Source organism: Cydia splendana, chromosome Z (genome assembly GCF_910591565.1).
Source record: "Cydia splendana chromosome Z, ilCydSple1.2, whole genome shotgun sequence".
Lineage (NCBI taxonomy): Eukaryota > Metazoa > Arthropoda > Insecta > Lepidoptera > Tortricidae > Cydia > Cydia splendana.
Window position 1 is genome coordinate 25,772,022 of NC_085987.1, and position 24,032 is coordinate 25,796,053.

Below are 24,032 nucleotides of genomic sequence, written 5' to 3' on the forward strand. Positions count from 1 at the left end.
GCTCTACCAAATATTATAGACTTAAATAAATTGTAGAATAGATCCCACCGAAAACATTTTCATGTAAAATGTTGCCAAGACGAAACCACTCGCACTATCAAAAAGTTATCAGATGTCTTGTAGAGCCAAAGCTTCTAACTCTACAAGCCCTAACTTCACAAACTATACACCTTACTCAAAATAAGTGGCTTAGCCGTTTCGCTACCGTCACATGGGCGTAAGGTGAAAAATTTATTCATTATTAATTATTTTTTATTATTCAATAGTTCTTGTAGTAACGAAACGGCCATGCCACATATTTTGACTAAGGTGTAGAGTTTGTGAAGTTAGGGCTTGTAGAGTTAGAAGCTTGGCTCTACAAGAGATCTGATAACTTTTTGATAGTGCGAGCCTTATGGTTTCGTCTTGGCAACATTTTACATGAAAATGTTTTGGTGGGATTTCACTTCTTTTGCAGGTAACTATAGTTGTTATATCGTATAAAGGTCCACATGCCCTCCTTATGCGTGGCCCGACACGCACTTGGCCGGTATTTGTTCTAGAGAACAATTCGTAACATCGAGCTTTTTCAAAAAGTGGTGTTTAGCGTATCATGTCATTATTACCTATGTCGACAACAGACAGTTCGCTGGCGTAATATAACTATATAGCATATATGTATGTCTATAAAAATAAATATTCTATCAGTTCCTTCCTAAAGTTACAGCAAACATCCAATTTCTTCCAAACAAACGTCTACTGAAAGCAATTTAAGGATACAGAGTTGTCGAGACAAATATTTTGAATAAATTTTGTGAGTTTTCCGACTGACTGCTCGCTCTCGCCTCAGAAATCGTTTTCTCCCTCAATGCAAAGCGGCGCCCGAAAAAATCTTGCTAACCAACGGGTATAGGTACAGCAATGTTATGGTAATGTACACGAAAACTGGATCTCATTTGCGGCCTATTGTGCAAACAAGAATGATTCCACGTCAAAAACTCTTCTTTGAATGTGACTGCCTTTTGTGTTTATAAATCTATCCTTCTAGGTAAATATTAGGTATATAGGTATTAGGTATCTACCTAGCAAAAATGTGTTTGTATGCGGTTACTAATATAGATATTATAATGTGAAAAACAGATGGAAATCTTAGTCTCAGCAACCGCATTCCAAAAAATCTTTGAATAGCTCTCGCGCCCATTTAGCTCCAAAAGTATAAAGCGCACCCACTACTAAACTTAATCTTTTCAATACATTTATCATGTTCAGCCGATAAAAACGCCATAGAGATCAGCCGTACACAATGAGATACAAGCTCTCGGTACCTGATGCGGCCGAAAGTCAATTATATTCAAATATAAATCGGATTTGCAAAGGTAAGCCCATGACAATAGAGGAGGCAGGCGCCGTGCGATGATGCCAGTTTTGGGCTGCCGTGCCGTAGGCTAATGGTCGGGCGCGACAGTTTGCGACACAATGCCGCTCCGCGCTCCCGCCCGCGGCCGCCCAGCACCCGGCGTCCGCACCCGACCCGTATCCGATCTGCCATTATACTTTATACACTGCCTTATGAACTCTTTTGTCACGCTAGCATTATTTGTAGGCGTCATTCTGACCGATTACTGCGCATATTAGTAGGTTTATAGAAAACCTATTAGGAGCTTAATACGATCGTAATCATAGTTATCACAAGGTTTCATCATAATCAGGGATCAGTGTTTACCGCCGCAATGTTAACTTCATGGCACATATAAATAACTAGTTAGAAAGATAGATGAAACATTTTTTCAGGTCTTTAAATCTTACCTCAAAAAATCAATTCATTAAAAATACCTACATACAATACATTTTTATATGCAGGGGTGCTAAGCTAATCGTTTTGCTGACTGTACTTATATGTAAGGAATAGGACTCCCACAATGAACGTTTTTTAGTTAGTACTTGCCTAACCCGATCTTATGGTCAAGTCCCGAATTTTTTATAGCACGGTAAGACGAATGTTATGGGAGTCGATATTATTCAACATTAAAATTTAAGTCATAGGTAGGTAGGTACTCATCCTCATTCAATAATGTCGCTCTGAATTGCTTTTATTAACCCCCGACGCAAAAAGAGGGGTGTTATATGTTTGACGCTAATGTCTGTCTGTCTGTGGCAACGTAGCTCTCGAACGGATGGGGCGATTTCGATGCGGTTTTTTACGATACAACGGGTTTTCTTGCGGTGGTTCTTAGATAAATAAATTTCATACAAATCGATCCAGCACTTTGAAGAGTATCAGCTCTTTTCCAAAATGATCTAATGCATTATAGTTTAAATGGATTTTGTTGGCATAGCGTAGGGGGTTTTTAATATTTTTAATTTAACAGTTATAATAAACATTCTAACACATTATATAAGTAGTAAAATATTCCCATAATAAATAGAACGTAGGTAATTATTATTATAGCTCATTATCGTCTTACCGTGCTATAAAAACTCCGAGGCCTGCTTATCCTACTTCAATCAAGTTGCTAATATAGTAATATGTAGGTACATATATGTATGATAAATAGGGACCACGTCAGTTCAGCCTCAAGCTAAGTCCAAGAGCTCGTCGAAGTCTTTGTATCGACGATAACGCGGAATTCATTTAAGTTTAAAAAGCGAGAAAATAAATAGGTACTGTTTGTTGTGTTAAGGATGACTCACGTTAGATGGGACCGTGTCCGGGCCGGCGCTTCAGGCGCTTACTTTTCTATAACATGACAGGCCATCACGTGATGCTTTCCATAGAAAACGATACGCCGGAAGCTCTGGCCCGGACACGGCCCGGTCTAACTTGTGTCATCCTTTATGTCACTATATTTTTGACTACCTATATTTAAAATAAACTAATTCACACCATGCATGAAATAAAGCACCTGAGCCTCTACCATCAGTTTTAACATTGACATAACGCTCACGTCTACGTAATTTACTTTCTGTACATCTCGCTTCCACTATTGCTCGCATATGCGAGTACGAGCGAGATGCATAGAAAGTAAGTTACGTAAACGTGAGTGAATATGTCAATGTTAAAACTGGTGGTAGTGCTTCAGATCCTTAATAGAGAAACGTAGGCAGAAGTTATATATATAGTGGCCCGGCCAACGAAAGAAAAGTCTTCTAGAAATCGATTTTCGCTCATGTCGTCTCGGATATGGATGAATATGGTATCGACTAGGGGTCACAAAACCGTGCGTATTTTAGAAAACCGGTTTTTCGGTTTTTGTGAAACAGCAAAACCGGGTTTCCGGTTTTTTCGGTGATTTCGATTTTACGTATAATTTGTAAAATAAGCAAGTATTTTTAGGATCAATCCTTTAATATTAATTCTTCCACAACATATACACAGTACATACCAGCTGGGGATATAGGAATTCTGACGCCAACAGGGAGGCGATCATGGACTGGGCAGATATGAACAACACTGTTTTAGCCGTTTCTAACAAACGCAAAGGAACGTTCAAATCAGCTCGATGGAGAAGTGACCACAACCCGGACCTAGTCTTCACAACGAGAGCAATAGATGGTACCTCAGTGGCCTCTGAGCGATACATGCTAGCGGATTTTCGAGACTCTCAATATCGCCTTATCGCCTAGTATTAGTTGTCATACGTCTGAAAATAGCGATGGTTGAGTCGTATCCTGCCTAACAGCACCTCGCGGAAGTTTGCTTATGCTGATGACCTGGCCCTTGTATGTGACACAAAAAGACAGCTTGGAAATTGGACAAAATACCCTGGAAAAGGACCTGGATCTATTAGATGACTATTTCTCTCGGTAGCGTTTGTGCCCCAGTACTTCCAAGACCGAGGTGTCCTGCTTTTACCTGGAGCTGAGAGTAAAATTCAGGGGCAATCTTCTCCGACACAACTTCCTTCCTAAATATCTTCGAAGCATCCTGGATTGAAGCCTCAACTTCAAGGTGAACCTAACCAGCCTATCTGCAAAACTGCGCAAATAGATATAACGTTGGAGACTAAAAAGCTGTTACAATTAGTAACACAATTACAATACAATACAATTACAATACAATTAGTTGTAATACAATTAGTGCGTATAATGTATTGTTCTTTTTTTTTTTTTTTTTTTGCTCTTCAAAATAATTAACTTATATAAAACTGTAAAATCGAAAAACTCGAAAAGCCGGTTTCGTCAAAGTGAAAACCCGGTTTTTGCAATTGGCTGTAAACCCGGTTTAGCCGGTTTTTTCGGTTTCGGTGAAACCGGGTTTGTGACGCCTAGTATCGACGCATTCAGTGTAATGCCCTGAATACAAAATATATGAGATGACAAGCGCGAAAGTGGTGGGGGTAGTTGCTGTGACGTCATAAAGTCGGCAGTACAAACTTTTTTTTATTTTCTTTTAAACATACCATGTGGGGTACCCAATGAAAGGGCTTTGTGAGTAGATTACAAATATATAACATACGATAATATTAACAATAATTGGTTTAACTAATTATTAGAAAACGTTCAAAAATTTCACAATCCACAGTTGACTTCTAACTGCTCTAAATTGAAAATGGCTGAATGGATTCGTCCAAAATGCATACCAAGTGACTGTGAATATCTTCTATATAATGTTAAAAAATAATTAACCAGATATATCAAAAAATAAGAAAAGTACATCAAGTTGAAAAATGTATAATTTTCTGTTACATTAAACTGCAACTATTATTAAAACAAATAAAAGACCCGACAGTTTGACATATATTTTTGAAATGGTATTTTTACTAGCTTTCATTTGGTACCCATATTGCTATAGTAAGGAAAAAAACAATCCCCCCCCCCCTCCATTTTTATATTAGCGGGCGCCATTCTCAAAATGTATGTAGCCTATGTCACTACCACAATTCTGACGAATTCAACCACACCTCATATGTCAAAAATGGCGCCGGCTAAATAAAAAAATGGAGGGGGGTATTGTGTTTTTTTTCTTACTATAGCAATATGGGTACCAAATGAAAGCTAGTGAAAAGACCATTTCAAAAATATATGTAACCTGTCGGGTTTGTTGTTTGTTTTTAATAATAGTTGCAGTTTAATGTAACAGATAATTATACTTTTTCAACTTGATGTACTTTTCTTATTTTTTGATATATCTGGTTAATTATTTTTTAACATTATATAAAGAATATTCACAGTCATTTGGTATGTATTTTAGACTAATCCATTCAGCCATTTTCAATTTAGAGCACTTGAAATTCAACAGTGGATTGTGAAATTTTTTAACGTATTCTAATAATTTGTTAGACCAAGTATTGAAAATGTTACAGTATGTTATATATTTGTGATCTACTCACAAAGCCCTTTCATTTGGTATGTTTAAAAGAAACTAAATAAAAAGTTTGTACTGCAGACTTTATGACGCCACAGCAACTACCCCCACCACTTTCGCGCTTCTCATCTCATATATTTGTGTTCAGGGCATTACACTGAATGCATCGATACCATCATATTCACCCATATCCGAGACGACATGAACGAAACCTAACCTAAAACCTGAAATTACGGCCCGCTAATACACAATTTCTATTTTATAAATCCTAGGTATATAAGAGTAATTATAAAGAGTAGGCAGCTTGACCGTAACGTCATTTGCTAGTGTTTCATATAAATTCCATAGTGGCAAATCGTTTTGACAGTTCGAAAAAAAAACTGATTTGACTAGTAGTCAAATACCCTATCCCTACAGAATCAATATTCGAATACCGTGTGAGTTATCCGGTTACAGATCAATTTAGTAGAGTCGTCACGCCCGGCAAAATGATCGCACAATGCGTTGGTAACGGCGCTTACACCACACGAGTGTTCGCCCGGCTATTGAGTGGAGCCGTTGTTGACTCTTTTGTCAACCTTTATTAGATATCCATGTCTGCTGCAAAAAATACTTTGAAACGATGTATCATTTCACTTTTACTACAAAAAAGCTCTTTCATATCCTTTATTTGATTGTATAAGTCACGAAGGGAAAAACTTTTAAAGAAAGGAATTATCTACGAAGCGAGTGATTGTTGAGTCTAAAACAAAGAAAATGCAAATGAACACAAACGACTCGGTCACTTGATGCTCCATGCTTATGTGAAATATTTTCACAGTAGCAAGTAATTAACGTAGTAGATCTGTTAAAGTATTCATTTATGCGTCACGGAGCCCGGTACGCGCGGAGCGACAATCACAAACTTGGCAGAGAAACAAAAAGGAACGAACTTATTTGCATAATTTTAACCGAAATATAAAGTAAGCAAACCCTTTTAAATGGTGTGTTAAATATACTCAAACAACGTCATTATAAACGAGTAGCTGCTCACTCGGGTCCAACAGTGTCAAATGGCGGGCATCAAGCTGGAGAGGTCCTCACAATGCGACCACACCGGGTATCTATTATGCGCCGCTATCAATAGAACCCTTAAGAAATTTGTTACTAAGATTTTGATAGGTGGCAACTGGTTTTTGTTCGTGCAGGAACAGTACCAGGGGAGCCTCTACATAATGTGCGCTGGTCCGGGGTGACGAGGCAGCGATCGGCGCTAGGGCCGGTCGGGGCTGCGCGGTGCGGCCGCAGCCGCAACATATTTATTGCTTACAAAATGCTGTGAATTTGTTTTGGGGTGTCGGAGCGTCGCTAAACGTTAATGCTGTTCGTGTATTGTTTGTTATTATTTGATCGGTGGCCGGGTGCGCTTTACGAGGAGTCAATAACTGCGGTATTTTAGGGTTTGTTGTAACGATGGGGCAAAAAATATGGCACTGTTCAACGTAGTTTATTGCTAAACTTGAAGTGGATTCGTTTTTAACATATGCCTCGCGCGCATTGGTCCGTTAGTATTTTGTAGTGATAAATAAAAGTAGGTAGACTGTACATGTGTGTAGGTCTCATTCCTGGCGGACTGTACTCGTACGTGGGTAAGAAATGTTTTATTTAAAAGGCAGGCAGAAGGCACACGATTTGCATGGGCATATATTGGGCGTGTTTGGTGGGCGAAGTGTTTGTGATTGTGAGGTTGTGAAAATATACAATTTCTTATAGAAATCTACATAGATACAAAATACAAAAAGACAGGGATATTACTTTTTGATATAAATATATTTATTTCTACACAATTTTATAAATTAAAGAAATTCCCTTTTCCAGTCAGAAGACTCAGAAGGTATAAATATATTTACATAAATACATACACATAAAACCACATTTAGAGTCCCGATCCACGAGAATCACGTTGCGTTCAGAATTAATTATTTAGCAGAAGCACAAATAAAACGGCAAAAGTGACTACCAGTTACTGATGTTACCTACTAATATATTGTCATTTATCTCATTTTCAAATCGTTAAATAGCTCCTGCTTATATGTATATCACTTAATTAAACTATATTTGGTTCAAATTACTAAATAAGTAGGTACCTAATTAAAATTTAAACTATTTTGTTTGAAAACTGAATCCATAATTATATCAAAACAACTAAAAAATTTAAAAGAATTCGATATCGCTTTTTAGTACTGCGAACGTTTAAACTAGTAGATACAGTATAAGGGAGGTATGTAAGTATGTCTAAGTTGCCTATGTTAACTTAAATTTAGTAAAAATCTTGCGGTTGCAGAAGACAACTCTTTTTGGTGAATGCACATCTTCTACTAGGTAAATAATGTAATATCAAACGTGACATGTGAAGCATTTTTTTTATTCTATTTTAGTACCATTAGGGTATGAAAGATATCATAATAGTAGTTTATGTGGCTGCTACATGATGAAAGACATTAAAATACAAGTGTGGGTTTGTGAAACGAATGAAATGAGTTTCAGAAAAGAACGACACGAATATTTTAATGCCTAATTATTTAAACTTTCACGATTATTAAACATTACCAAACTGCACAATGGGACTTAATCGCGTATTTAAGTTTTAAGATTTACCTCCGACGTTTCGAGCATGGCGTTGTCCCCGTGGTCTCGGAGAAGACTGGCTCAAGTTGACATCAACATCTTCTAGCCGCGCGAGTTTTTCGAACTACCCGCACTTGGTTCTTGACGTTCTTGTTTATCAGTTTGAACGTTTTGCGCACTAGGGATGTCACTCTGTCGACACACGACACACGACGTACTAATTTCGAATAAAACGTCATCTCGACTCTCGACTAATAATAGAATAGAAGCCAAATCAAATTTATTTGTTTCTCAGAGATATTTTAAATTTGAATGTAATTAAAATATCGGTTAAATAAAGCTAACGTAAATTAAAAATTACGATTCAATGCCTAGGCTATTAGCTTATCGCTTCTGAACATAAAGTTGGTCAAGCAGATCTTGTGAGTAGAAAAAGGCGGCAAATTTGAAAAATGTGGGCACGAAGGGATATCGTCTCATAGAAAATTTGTATTTCGCGCCTTTTTCTACTGACAAGATTTGCTTGACCATCTACGAGTATATAATACCCACCACATAATGATTCTACTGTTTTATACATGGGTTTTTAGATACGCCGCGGACTCATTAGCAACCGCCGTCTTCTCCTCTTGTGTTTTAAGTCGGTTAAAAAATGACAAAAATACTTTATGAAATAGCAATGTAGAGGGTTTATTTATTTCGTTCAGACAAATAATTATGTTAATCCCAAGTGTATATTTTACTTGCATAGTTTCCCATTTGATTACAATGCAACTACATCAAAAGGGTGTAATATTTATACAACAGTTTTATTGGATTACACCCCCGCTCCGCGCCGGGACAATCAAATAAATACTGTTTGCGCCGCGGCTTTGTCTGCGGGCGCGCACATGTTGTCGTCGGCGTCGAGATAATTATTGTGTCGCTAAACTAATTTCCGCTGCCCTTACTGCGTTATCATGTGTAATTGTTGTAATTTGTTTAAATAGTTATAGTCCTTTCCAGCCAGAGACTCAGATACATAGATTCTCGTAATCGTTTGTGCCTTTTAACCCAACCATAGAGAAACGCAAGTACATACATGGATAATAAGTAGGAAAGTAAAGCGAGTTTTGCGAAGAAGTTAAAGTTTCAGCGAGTTTTTTTTTTTCAGTATTAAGTACTTATTACCATTTATAATTTAAGTAATGTTTACAAGAGCATATTCTTTGGCGCTACTTTTAGTTAGCGTTTACTCGGCTAACGGAATGATGTCCAGTCGAGTTCACAAACCTTTACAAGCCAACGTTCCAAAATATATTAACAATCCTCTAAGATACTGACAATAAGATCGTATATAAATATATTTTTGAAACGTTGACACAAAAAGAAATTGTGTAGGTACTCGACTGTACCATGTGGTACAGTCGCCATCAGATATATCGGAGCGGCCAAGGTGCTCACAAATATCGGAACACGCCTCTATTGTCAGGGCGTTAGAGCGCGTGTTCAGATATTGTGAACACCTTGGCCGCTCCGATATATCTGATGGCGACTGTATTTATATGGTTCGGTACCTCAAAAGGAAAAATAACGGATCTCTTATAGAATCACTCGTGTGTCACGGCCAATTTTTGGCGTGATAACGTCTTATAAATCGATGAACACCGGTAGCTTGCACGAAAAAGTGTCACGTTGTGGACAGATCTCCATGGTAACGTTACGGCCACGTTTTCTTATGACGTTATCACGCAAAATTATCGTCCGTAAACCGACTTTACAGACAACCATATTTTTTTCCCATATTATTGAACCGATTGAGTTTAAAAAATTGACCCAAACTGGCCAAGTTAAGTAAGTAAATGAACATTAAAAGTTCGATATCAATGTGATGAAAAAAAGGTGATTATCGAAACCCTAGGGGCGCGAATCCGACTCGTACGTACATACTTAGCCGGCTTTTTTTGTAAAGACTCATCTTCCTCGCGCAATCCCGGCTTTTTGCCATTGCTCATGGGAGCCTGAGGTCCGCTTTGCAACGAATCCCAATAATTGATTGTAAAGACTAATAGAGATAATGAGGTAAACCTAAGGTATTAATGTTGTTTGTAGACGGAGCACCGCACTTGCTGCGCGTGCGGGGAGCCCATCGCGGACCGATTCCTGCTGGAGGTGGGCGGCGGCGCGTGGCACACGGCCTGCCTGCGCTGCTGCGTGTGCGCCGTGCAGCTCGACCGCCACCCCTCCTGCTTCCTGCGCGACCGCCAGGTCTACTGCAAGCAGGATTACGCCAAGTGAGTAATGATTATGTCCCACCCGCTTTTGGCGTATATTTTCTTCTTGTAGGTCAGCAATTTCATGTAGAAAGATTTGTATAAAAGTTCATGTAGAAAGATTTGTATAAAAGTGAAGAAGGAAAGTTCTGCACTCTGACTGTTATGTAACACCAATATGTTGTGTGTCACACCTAGCATACCGACACAAGGCTTCTTGCGTCACCACGTACACCAAGTAAAAAAGCTCCATTCCTAAACTAAACTAGGTAATTTATAAAACAGTATCTTGAGTATCTACAAAACATTTGGAAATGATGTCGTATCTATGTAATATTACTTTATTTGCGTCTTTTGTTTCCTGCTCACTTGTGCTTTGGATTAGAATATTAATTGTAATACACATGTGCACACACATGTTTATCTTAATAAATAAGTACCTAACCATTACTATGTACATAATAACACATTTTTATAATCAAAAGTAGATTACTATTAATTACGATAATTCAACTAATCCCACTAGTTTGAGATTGCATGTATAAATATTTGTTGCTGATAAACGTAAAATCCGTTGAACGATTTTGAAAATTCGTCCCCTAAAAGAATATAATAAGATTTACAAGTTAAAGAAAAGGATGAAATTGCAAGCAGTAAAACTAATATATACCTACGTAAACGCAAAGTCAGTATAAGTACATTAGTTTTGTTACTTTTTTACCTCAATATTCTTCCCCTAGAATACGTCAGGGTTAATAGTAGGTACGTATAGTCAGACAATATGAACCCAAGGCCGGCAGGTGTATTTATTAAAGCATATATTTAGTTAAGATATAGGTACATAAGTAGGAACTTCTCATAGATTCGTACTTGGTATCGAATAGCTGGCCAACAGATCCGTAAAACACAAGTCAACGTTACAATCGTTTAGACGGTCAAACGTTAATCCTTTACAATACGCTGCCTACGTCCAATTAACCTTCGACGTATTAGAAATAACCAAAGTCATCATTTTCCAAGTCATCCGTGATGCCGAAATAGCCGGCCAGAATCGAAATCACCGCGGTATGCTAGGTATGGCATCGGCGAGATGGCTATTGTCAGAGTGGTTGGGTTGCTCGAGGTATGTGCGGAGGTATGCTCTCAGGGTAGGCGGTCCGGTGTGTAGCCGACCTCTGACCTGCTTGCGCGCTGTGTGGCGAGCGTGATGATGCACTATTGACAGGCTCTAGGCACACGTCGCTCTTTTTGTGATATTATAGCGGAAAGTTCTGAATCGATACCCACTAGCATTATTGACGTCTGCTCGATGCTTGCAGCAATACTGGCCTATTTATCATTTCAAAGTTCGCCTTATAAGGCTGGAGGAACCAAATACAGAACGGTCAGTTGCTTTCTTGCGTAGGTATATCACTTTTAACTATTGCATATTTATGTCGGTACCATACACAATGTTCAATGTGTGAGACAAATACAAACTTAATACCTATATGCTAAACATATGCTCACGGTAATGAATGATATTATAGCTGTACAAAAATAAAACCAATAGGGAGATAGAACTAAAAGGAAGTTTTCTAAAACACCTCTGCATCCGATCCGATTTACATAAACATCACTTTAAATGGGAAATAAAGAGTCCTCTCGCAACAGGTGCGTAAGAACATATCGACTAAATAGAAAAAACAGGCCAACGTCCCGAAGAGTGGTTTTATTGAAAATCCGTCGGACGAGTGTAGCACAACAAAGCGGTGACGGAGAACGTTGCCATCGTAAAAAATACACCGGCGAGTCTGCTCCGTGACTTGCAACACTGGCGTTTTCATTTGTCATTTATTATGATTGTGATAACTGGATGCGACGTGAAACCATATATTTTAATCGAGACAGCTAGCGGCCAGCGCAATGGTCCTCGGAACGAATACGTTCCTTCGTGGTGGTATCCAAAATGAAAGTAGATCTATCATAAAAGATAGGTATGATATGTACTATAAAAATATAAGCGCTTAAATGTGATTGTTTTTTTATCAGGTAGGTACCTATAATTGGCGCGACGTAAGAACCAACATTTGACAGTTATGAATTGACCCTTTTATACCTATATGAAGCTAAGACTATCAGTTAAACTGTATATGTTAAACTTTTGGGTTATTTCATACAAAGTTTGTGTCAGTTTTGTGACGGTCTATACAAATTGTATGTGATAAGATAATGCATCCCAAATCGGTCAATATTTTTCGGACACTTTTTCTTTTTCATTTTAAAATCGATAGCCCTCGTGCTTCTGATCTGAGAAATAACACAAATGTTGATATTTTTTTTTGAAAAAAAGTTAATCGTACAATTTTCTGAAAATGCTCATACATGTGTACGGTGCGTACCTACACATATGTATAAGGATCAATTTATACCTAACTGTCAAATATTGGTTCTTATGATTCACCGCCCACGTATAGCTGTTATACTTAGCTACTCAGTAGTCAGTCCTTGTGATTCCTACACTAAACATAATAATATGTACTTGCTTATACATAACTAATAGTACATGAACGCATCGTGATCATAGGGATAGGGTAAGCAAGTAGGGGAGACAAAGGTAAGTTGACACAGCGTCGATATCTCGCAAACTATAGACGGTAGAAGTATGACTACCAAGAAAAAAATGATTAATTTTTCATTCTAACCAACTAAAAGTGCAAAGATGTGTAAACATCTGAAAACTATAAGGGTGAGGTACGTTTAAAATACCTTTTTGCAACCTACCTCGTAAATTTTTTGTTTGTATTTGACAGAGGCTGTTATACCAAACTGTAGAAAAATATGGTTTTTCAATTTGAGCTCTGGTTACCAAATGAAAGTTTATTGAAAAATACATGAATTACATAATATGTTCTAAGTACCTACTATGGCATTTCTGTTCTATCAGACGATACAGATTTCGTAAATCTAAATATCTTCTAATTCAACAGAGTTATGACCGAAAACGTAAAATTTGTTTCAACTTGCCTTGGTCTCCCCTATTCAAAGCATTATAAGAATTTAAGTTTGATTACAAGGTCACGGCATGTCGAACTTTACGAACGAACAAAGTGTCCGTTTCACATAGTGGGAGAATATTCGCGTATTAACTATCAATTCACATCCTTGACATTAAGTATTGATCGATGATGCCACCAGGGCTTGACGTGCGGCATATAGTTAGCATAAAACTTTTAAAACTCTTTACGATGTAAAATCTGTCTGTTTCAACCAGGTCCCCATTAAATATCGTAACAGCAATTACTAATTACCACGCCCTTTTAATTACTTTAACTGCTTGTACCTCAATCCACAACGAGTAGGTAGGTACCTACTCGTTACTACTAAATACCTACTACTACTAGCCGAATAAGTACCTACTTATTCCCCTGTTAGGCATGTGAAAAACGATTTCTAAATAAAGCGGTATTTCGGTAAATGATAACTGGCTTGGCAGTGTAACATAAATTAAAAACAAAAATTTTACAAAATCAATCATAATACAGCATAAGCAAATCTACCTATATCTTGTTTATTAAAGAAGTGCTGAGCTGTATATAGCGCAAAATTAAATTAAACGTAGGTAGGTAGTATAGGTATAGTATGTTACTTCGATAGCAGCCGACTTAAGGAGGTCCATCTACCTTTAACTTTGTAATCGATTTAATATTGTAAGGTTTAAGGTGTAGAAAAGAAATATCTATCATTCACAGAACCTTTAACTATATCGCTCACTTACAAAAAAAACGATAAAATAAACGTTTTCAGTGCGGATATTCATAAAATATATATACTTACTTACTGAAGTTTTTCACATTTAATCAGTTCAACTTCCTGAAGATTTATTAAAATGTTTGATCCGTATTACTTACTTAAATAATTATACCTATACAAACAGGTAGGTACCTAACCTATAATGGCTATAAGTAATTAATTATTTATGCCCATGGTATAATAATATACTCCGCCATATTTTCCCTGCGAGACCCATAACCTTGTGTTGCTATGTAAAAAAAGTACCAAAAGAAATTTTAATTATGTAAAGCAAAAATATAATATCTGTTTTTATTTACCATAGCATATTGGTTTTGTATTTTTAATCGGCTGATAGAAAACTTTTGTATGTAATTAACAGTTTGTAATGTTTTATTTATTTTTAAGATGGGAAGGAGTATCGAGATAAATTCAACTTACTGGTTTAACGATACTTTTGTACTTAATTTAGTTAATTGTACTGAATAAATAATACCATCATGTAATTGGATTATCTTTTTAATTAAATTATGTAGTAGGTACAGAATTACTGCGTATTAAGGCGTAAAAAACGGAACCCTTATAGGATCACTCGTGCGTGTCTGTCTGTCCGTCTGTCACAGCCTATTTTCTCGGAAACTACTGGACCAATTAAGTTGAAATTTGGTATACATATGTAAATTAGTGACCCAAAGATGGACATGTTTTTTTTATAATTTTAAAATACATAGGTTTGAAGTTATTTAAGAAAATAGCCAAAAAAATTACCATTCCCCCCCCCCCTTTATCTCCGAAACTACTGGGTCTAAAATTTTGAAAAAAATACACATCATAGTTCTTTACCTATAGATGGCAGGAAAACCTATTAGAAATGTGCAGTCAAGCGTGAGTCGGACTTATGTAAGGAACCCTAGAAACGCGAGTCCAACTCGCACTTGGCCGGTTTTTTATTTCATCGATGTTCTTAACTTTCGGAAACAGAAAAGACAAAAAATGACCCAAAAATTTGTCTAGACAAGTACACTGCCTATGTCACTGTGTATACAGTGTGGAAAGATAAGTCGGGCCCTGGAGGGAAACTACCTTAAATCCTTAAGCTGGCTCATTTTACTTAAAGGAGACATTCCTTTATTTTAAAAAAGAAACAAAACTGATTTCCTAAAACTCGCTTGCCTCGCCCGGGGCTCGAACAGATTAAAAATTCCAAAAATCGTAATTTTATTCTACTAGTCGATACAGTAAATGTTAATGATACCATTTCTCCAAGAAACATTAGGTCTTAGACTCGACTGTCGTACAAAATATCCATAAAATCTAATATTTAGTACTCAACATTTTTTTAGACAAGCCAAATTGAAGAACAAAAGAAAAGCGTTTAAATGCAGTTTTGTTTGTTTTTAAAAATAAAGGAATGTCTCCTTTAAGTAAAATGAGCCAGCTTAAGGATTTAAGGTAGTTTCCCTCCAGGGCCCGACTTATCTTTCCACACTGTATAGTGTAGCAAACGAAGCAAGTTGTTGTATGGAGACCCATGCATTAATTTCTCAGTCGATGAAATTTTGCTTGGTTATTGTATACATGGTGTGTCTGACCATGGGGCTTTAAATCCAGGGCTTGATTTTACTCGCTAAACTGAGCTACTTTTACTATAGGACCAACCCTAAAATCGGGGAGAAATTTTTGGCTTTTCCATAGAAAACGTCGACATCAGATCAGCCAAAATGTATGAAAAACTAAAAAAATTTTTCGGGATTTCGGGGTTGGTGCCATAGTAAAAGTAGCTTAGTTTAGCGAGTAGAATCGAGCCCTGGATTTAAAGCCCCATGGTCAGTAACACACAGTAGTATGAGCCGAAACTAACATATAAATATCCAAAAAAAACCGGCCAAGTGCGAGTCTGACTCGCGTCTCTAGGGTTCCGTACATAATTCCGACTCACGCTTGACTGCACATTTCTAATAGGTTTTCCTGTCATCTATAGGTAAAGAACTATTTTGTATATTTTTTTCAAAATTTTAGACCCAGTAGTTTCGGAGATACAGGGGGAATGGTAATTTTTTGGCTATTTGTATTTTCTTAAATAAGTTCGAACCTTTGTATTTTAAAATTATAAAAAAAATATGTCCATCTTCGGGTTACCTACTAATTTACATATGTGTACCAAATTTCAACATAATTGGTTTAGTAGTTTCCGAGAAAATAGGCTGTGACAAACAGACAGACAGACGCACGAGTGATCCTATAAGGGTTCCGTTTTTTCCTTTTGAGGTACGGAACCCTAAAAACACTCCTAAGTTAGGTATTTATACGTAAAAATACAAGTCTGTTTATATATTTAACCGAGTAATTCCTCCATCCAAATTTTTTTTACCAAATAAGTTATTGGTAAAAATAATATACATATATACCGGGTGTGGCCTGTAATATGAGCAAAAAGTTTAACTGTATGCTGTACTCCTCATACTGACCAACATTTGTTCAGCGACATTTAATAATAACTTGTGGTTTGATTTTTAATATACTTTAAAGTTTATTCTAAGACGCAATGTATTGCGAATTTTGTTATGTTTAAGAGCGCTATTACATTTCGGCGTTGAGCGAGTTTAGGTATTTTACGCGCTGCGGCAGGCCGTGCGAGCTCAGTAGGGCTACCGCCAATACCGAAAATCGTCAATTGCGGGCATTTTTCTCTGTCACTCTAATTACGCCTTCATTGGAGTAAAAGAGTAAGATCCCCGCAATTTGCGAATTTCGGTTTTCGCGGTAGCCCCTCAGTATGCCGATCCCTTCTACCACACTCGCACTACAATGATGGATTAAACATTCTTGATCCTTCGCGAAGCATATTGAAATCAACCATAACAACACTAACTGTGCTTAACTTTTAAAGTCCTAAAACTGTTATTTGGTAAGTACGAAAATACTAAATGCAGTGCAGATGTACATAAATTACGTCATCTATTTTTGACGATTTTTGACCCCCCCTCCCTCAAATCATCCAAAAATCATGCTTCGGATGACTCTGTTTCCTCCTACGTCATACTACCATCATCCGATGTCCAGACCCCCCCCCCCCCCCCCTCCTTCCATTTGAAACGACGTAATTTATGAATAGCCCCATACTCGTACTTGTGAAGGTATAAGTATTACTCGAAAGAAATTAAAGGTACTCGCTTATTTACATGTTTCGTCATAGCATTTGGTACCTATAGGTTGTAAAGTTTGTATCAACGAGGGTTTAAAAACGAACTAGTATTGAGGATCTGATGATAATGATGATGATTAAGGTGGTCACGGATACCAATCAACCATGTAGTAACATGATTAGGCTCGTTTGATTCGTCTCAACAAGATCTTTGACACTGAAGATACACAGGGTCTGATGATGGAGCTGGAAGGTGGCCACGGGTACCAGTCTATCATGTAACTAAACCACTTCGTGTTTGGGCTCGTTTGATTCGTCTCAACAAGATCTTTGACACTGAAGATACACAGGGTCTGATGATGGAGCTGGAAGGTGGCCACGGGTACCAGTCTATCGTGTAACTAAACAACTTCGTGTTTGGGCTCGTTTGATTCGTCTCAACAAGATCTTTGACACAAGATAGTACTCAGGGTCTGATGATGGAGCTGGAAGGTGGTCACCATTACCAATCAACCATGCAACTAAACCACATCGTGTTTAGGCTCGTTTGATTCGTCTCAACAAGATCTTTGACACTAGGTGATACTCAGAGTCTGATGATGGAGCTGGAAGGTGGTCACCGGTACCAATCAACCATGCAACTAAACCACGTCGTGTTTAGGCTTGTTTGATTCATCTCAACAAGATCTTTGACACTAGGTGATACACCAAACACGAAGCCCAATCACGATGCCCAAACACGAAGCCCAAACACGTAGCCCAAACACGAAGTGGTTCAGTTACGTGATAGACTGGTACCCGTCGCCACCTTCGAGCTCCATCATCAGACCCTGAGTAGTATCTTGTGTCAAAGATCTTGTTGCGACTAATCAAACGAGCCCAAACACGAAGTGGTTCAGTTACATGGTAGACTGGTACCCGTGGCCACAGTCCAGCTCCATCATCAGACTCTGAGTACTAACTTTTGTCAAAGATCTTGTTGCGACGAATCGAACGAGCCCAAGCACGAAGTGGTTTAGTTGCATGGTTGATTGGTACCGGTGACCACCTTCCGGCTCCATCATCAGACCCTGAGTACTAGCTTGTGTCAAAGATCTTGTTGCGACAAATCAAACGAGCCCAAACACGAAGTGGTTCAGTTACATGGTAGACTGGTACCCGTGGCCACCTTCGAGCTCCATCATCAGACCCTGAGTACTACCTTGTGTCAAAGATCTTGTTGAGATGAATAAACCGTGCCTAAACACGAAGTGATTTAGTTGCATGGTTGATTGGTACCGGTGACCACATTCCGGCTCCATCATCAGACCTTGAGTACTATCTTGTGTCAAAGATCTTGTTGAGACGAATCAAACGAGCCCAAACACGAAGTGGTTTAGTTGCATGGTTGATTGGTACTGGTGACCACCTTCCGGCTCCATCATCAGACCCTGATGAGTACTATCTTGTGTCAAAGATCTTGTTGAGACGAATAAAACGAGCCTAAACACGAAGTGGTTTAGTTGCATGGTTGATTGGTACCGGTGACCACATTCCGGCTCCATCATCAGACCTTGAGTACTATCTTGAGTCAAAGATCTTGTTGAGACGAATCAAACGAGCCCAAACACGAAGTGGTTTAGTTGCATGGTTGATTGGTACCGGTGACCACCTTCCGGTTCCATCATCAGACCCTGAGTACTATCTTGTGTCAAAGATCTTGTTGTGACGAATAAAACGAGCCTAAACACGAAGTGGTTTAGTTGCATGGTTGATTGGTACCGGTGACCACCTTCCGGCTCCATCATCAGACCCTGAGTACTATCTTGTGTCAAAGATCTTGTTGAGATGAATCAAACGAGCCCAAACACGAAGTGGTTTAATTGCATGGTTGATTGGTACCGGTGACCACCTTCCGGCTCCATCATCAGGCCATGAGTACTATCTTGTGTCAAAGATCTTATTGAGACGAATAAAACGAGCCTAAACACGAAGTGGTTTAGTTGCATGGTTGATTGGTACTGGTGACCACCTTCCGGCTCCATCATCAGACCCTGAGTACTATCTTAAGTCAAAGATCTTGTTGAGCCGAATCAAACGAGCCCAAACACGAAGTGGTTTAGTTGCATGGTTGATTGGTACCGGTGACCACCTTCCGGCTCCATCATCAGACCCTGAGTACTATCTTGTGTCAAAGATCTTGTTGAGATTAATAAAACGAGCCTAAACACGAAGTGGTTTAGTTGCATGGTTGATTGGTACCGGTGACCACCTTCCGGCTCCATCATCAGACCCTGAGTACTATCTTGAGTCAAAATTAATACATATAGAATGTCAGGTCGTTTCAAATATTTTTAATCCTGTCCGGTAGTTTATTAAACTGTACCATTATAAATTATAATACTACTAGTAGTTCGCCCCGAACTGAGAACTCGCGGTTTGCCAAAAATTATATAGAGTGATTGACTTTGTTGCACCTACTTACTCGTATAGTTCGACATAAAATAGTAGAAAATAATTTTCAAAAAAAAAAAACCGACTTCTATGGGGGCCGGTGAATGATTATTGTACATGGTGCACTATGTAGAAAAGGAGGTAAAACCACTTTTCTAGTAGGTAGCATTTCGTTTCTGTAAGGGTCGCAGTTTTAGCCTCACGAACCCACTTCTCTGATAGCAGTTCGGTTCTGTGAGGATTGCAGTTTGAACCTAACCAAAACCACTTTCTTGTAGCATTTCGTTTCTGTAAGGCTCGCAGTTCTAACCTAACCTAACCCACTTTTTTCGGTTCTGTGAGGATCGCAGTTCAAACCTAACCTAACCCACTTAACGGCGCGTGCGGTGCGGTGTACGGGGGTTTGAGCAGGAGGGGCTAGTATATATGGCATCATTATACATTTTATGGTAGGTAATCATAGTGGTTTATTTAGCTTAGGTATCAGTGGTTTTCCGGGTCAAGGTCCGAGTCCGGGTCCAAGTCCGGGTCCGGGTCCAAGTCCGGGTCCAGGCCCGGATCCGGGCTCTTATCTGGACCTGAACCCGGGTTCAGGCCCAGATAAGAGCCCAGATCCGGGTCAGGTCTGGCTCCAGGGCCAGCTCCGTCAAAATCGAAATTCGAAATCGCCAAACGTGTAGTCATTGAAGAGTTCTGTTCTGATCATCATCAGCAGTTCCACTTCATCAAATGCGACAGTTATTAATGTAAATTCTTGATTTTCTGATGAAAGTACACAAATCTCTGTACGCATGCCTTTAAGATTTGAGGAGTTCCCTCGATTCCTCATGGATACCATCATCAGACCTCGACCTTTACAAGAATGTGGCTTAAAAACGTATCTTGCTTAACAAACAGTCATAACGAAGAGGACAAATCGCCAAACGTGAACTATGCGTCGTTGAAGAGTTCCGTTCTGACCATCATCAACAGTCCCACTTCATCAAACGTCACTTTTTTGAATGTATATATGCTTGATTTGTTAATAAAACACATAAATCACTATGTGTATGCCTTTATTTGAGGAGTTCCCTCGATTCCTCATGGATCCCATCATCAGAACTGGATTTTGACAAAAATGGGACCAATCTGTACGCATATACATACAATCAAAAACATAATTTTCAAAATCGGTCCAGTAATGACGGAGATATGGAGTAACAAACATAAAAAAATCACAATCGAATCTCCTCCTTTTGGGATTTGGAAGTCGGTTAATAAATGTGGGCGCCACTTTCTACGTAGCTGTCATATTTTTGACGTAAAATGCTTACACATGGCAACAATTTATAGTCTGTCAAGCCATTTCCGTCAGTAAAAAAAAGCGGCTAAAATGTAGGCGCGAAGGGTTATCGTCCCGTAGAAAATTTGAATATCGCGCCTTTTTCTACTGACAAATTTGTTTGACTGACTATAGTATGGAAATTATAGAGTTCCAATTTATTTATTTTCTACTATTTTATGTCCCACTATAAGCGGCAATGGATCAAAAATCGCGTGGATATACAACAAGGTCTGTGGAGCCCTTAACTGATACTATATCTGTGGTAAGCCGAAATATTTCCTGTCAAATGTCAAATACCTATATTATGTTTATTTTTATCTTGCTAATTATTTCAAAATGGTAAATAATAGCAGCAAGACCCCTCACAAATAGCTTTTTAGCCTTCTAAGCTCTTCTAGCTCAATAACCCTTTGATCGAGCCTGCTCATAATTTAATGACTAAAATATAATGCCCTCAACTACACGTTTACCGAATTTCATTTAATTTAGAACAAATTTACTTAAGTTCTTGAGTATCAAACTATCCTCTGATAGTTCAGCTTAAAAACATCGAAATGCCGGGACGTGCCCCTAGCCAGCCGCGTGTCCCAAGTCGAATGTAAGAACTTCGTTCGCTTCGCTCGCTCGTTCGATAAAAAACAGTGCTAGGATCAAAGTCTCTCGTTGCGGTTTACACGCACACAGTATAGCGTTTTACACGGCGCCCGCCGCACACAATGATAAAAAATCTCGTTGTCGCCGTTGAAAATGTGCGGAGCCGACCGACACACGTCCTACCTCTACAAGCTCTGCCGCGGCACTGAGCTGGCGCAGCGTGCGTCATCGGTAATATAGAGCATGGTCTAATAAAACATGGTCTTCTATTCCCAGAGTGACACAGGCCTACTTCACAATAACATGGCCGCTATATATAGCGCTATCGCATATTATCATATAGCGCTGTCGCATGATGACGTAGGCTTGTGTCAGTTAGGTGACCTAGAAAAGACGGGAATAGAGTACCAGGCGGAGTATATTATTATACCATGATATAGAGTAGTTTTCAAAAAATTGCCAAAAAATTATAGTAGAAAATCATAAACACTAATGTATACCAACAGTATAAGCAAACGTGGCAGATTGCTTGAGTATGAAAATGACTTCGATATTAAGTAGATTTACGTAGGAATTGACACTTGTTTCGGAGAGAAAATTGAGTTCGTTTTACTTTGATTTTCTCTTTCTCAAAGGTGTGTAGGAAAAATATCGTTTGATATGCCTAAAGTACAGGGTATTAGTAATACATAATAGCCAGGTTTAGCAGAGTAAACTTCTCAACATTTCCAAATAAGAGCTTGCCATTCAGTGCTTCACGGGGTTTTTCGGAAACGACCATCAGAAAAAAAATCATTACTAATTTAATAAGTCCTTTTTCTAATATTTACAACGATATTTAAAAAGATAAGAAGACGCTTTTACTGGAACAAGTACTCATTGTTTCTAATAATGAGCCCAAAGTCCTGAATTACGTCGACTAGTATCATCAATTTTGCGTTATTTCGACTTTTCTTGTAAGAGCGCTCGGCGTGACAAGCAACGTCAATCACAATGATATGGCGTGGCGATGGCGTCCATTGAAGATAATATTTATTTTGTATGAAAAATAGGGAGTCTAAATACTTTATAATTTTTAAAAGTTGTTGAACAAAAGTGTCACCGTTTGAGGAGTACAATCTATGTTTTAATTATTTGCTCGTGTTACAGGCCACACCCGGTATATATATGTATATATTTCTGCTGGGATATTTTTTTTGATATTTCATATATTTGCAATACGTTACATGAATATGTCCGGTGAAGACGAAAGTTTGAACGGAGCATTTTTCCGTAAAAGGATATTACCGATTTAAGACTTTAGGTATTTACTTAAATACTATTATTATTATTCTTTGGATATTTATACAATACTTTTTATTTATTGATACTTTATCATATTGTGAAGTTTTTTTCTGGCTGTGGAATAACTGCGGGGTCCACTACCTTTATTTACTACACTAATACTTAATCAATTGGTTAAATTAGCGACTGCATTCAAGGTGTGATAAGTAATAAAGTATATAATTATATGTAGAAGGAATTAAGGGACTGTAAATGGCGACCGGTTAAGGGTTCGTTAAACGTGAGCCATGTCACAATAACGATATTTGTATATTATGGAACGCGCATAACGAGTGGTGTTGCCAGAACGTAAATCGACAGTCGCCGGCGGCAACGCGCGTAATTGCTTTTGTTGATATATTATCTGTTCATTGTTTATTTAGCGCACCTTTTTGTCTGGTAGCCGCTACCACGCGTCAGTGGTCCGCCTACGACGCCCTTTTGTTTTTAACAACATACATAACATCCTGTGATGTTTGATTGTCGCTAGTTCAAGAAACACTCGGGGCGGAGGCGCGAAGGCATCTGTTCACTCTTAACTTAATTGAACTGTGTTGTTTGTTCGCTTGTGTATATAGTGTCGGTGTGCATCGTATCTCGTTTAATAATGATTTCAAGGTATTATCCGAAAGTCCCATATCAGTTTTCGCAGGCAATGGATTTCGCTCTCACGCGATGTCCCTCGCCCACACCGCAGTAGTTGCAAATGCGCGCGCCATGTCGTATGTAAATGCACCATGTCTTCAGCGGGTTTAATTAATCTCTAGACGCATAAATAAACACAAGCCTTAGATCGATTCACAGAATATTAAACAACGAGACTTGAAATCATGACCCCGAGGTGATAAGTACTCTGTACGTGAAATACCTAGTTTAAAAAAAACCGGACAAGTGCGAGTCAGACTCGCCCACCGCGGGTTTCGTACCTTTTAGTATTTGTTGTTATAGCGGCAACAGAAATACATCATCTGTGAAAATGTCAACTGTTTGCTATCACGGTTCATGACATACAGCCTGGTGACAGACAGACAGACAGACAGTGGAATCTTAGTAATAGGGTCCCGTTTTTACCCTTTGGGTACGGAACCCTAAAAACTGTAACTTTTTTTTGTCTATTTGTAAACATGTCACCTTTTCAAAACTGGCCTTTTTATACCATTTCATTTATAGTGCATTTATATGAGAAATTATTTTAATTCAATTTTAATAAACCTAACGACACTTTGGGTAGGTTTCGAATCTAACGACATTCATAATTATGGGTTATTTATTCCCACTAGTTACCACCTAGTTTTTACC

The 24,032-nt window shown here is 38.4% G+C and overlaps 1 protein-coding gene across 2 annotated transcripts in view; it reads left to right on the forward strand.

The window, feature by feature from the left end:
* Positions 1-24,032, forward strand: part of LOC134804856 (LIM/homeobox protein Awh) — a 56,511-nt gene that overhangs the window by 24,800 nt on the left and 7,679 nt on the right. For both annotated transcript variants that reach the window (XM_063778140.1, XM_063778141.1), the window contains exon 2: positions 9,983-10,164. In XM_063778140.1, the coding sequence (XP_063634210.1) occupies positions 9,983-10,164 (182 nt within the window). The remainder of the gene's footprint in view (positions 1-9,982; positions 10,165-24,032) is intronic.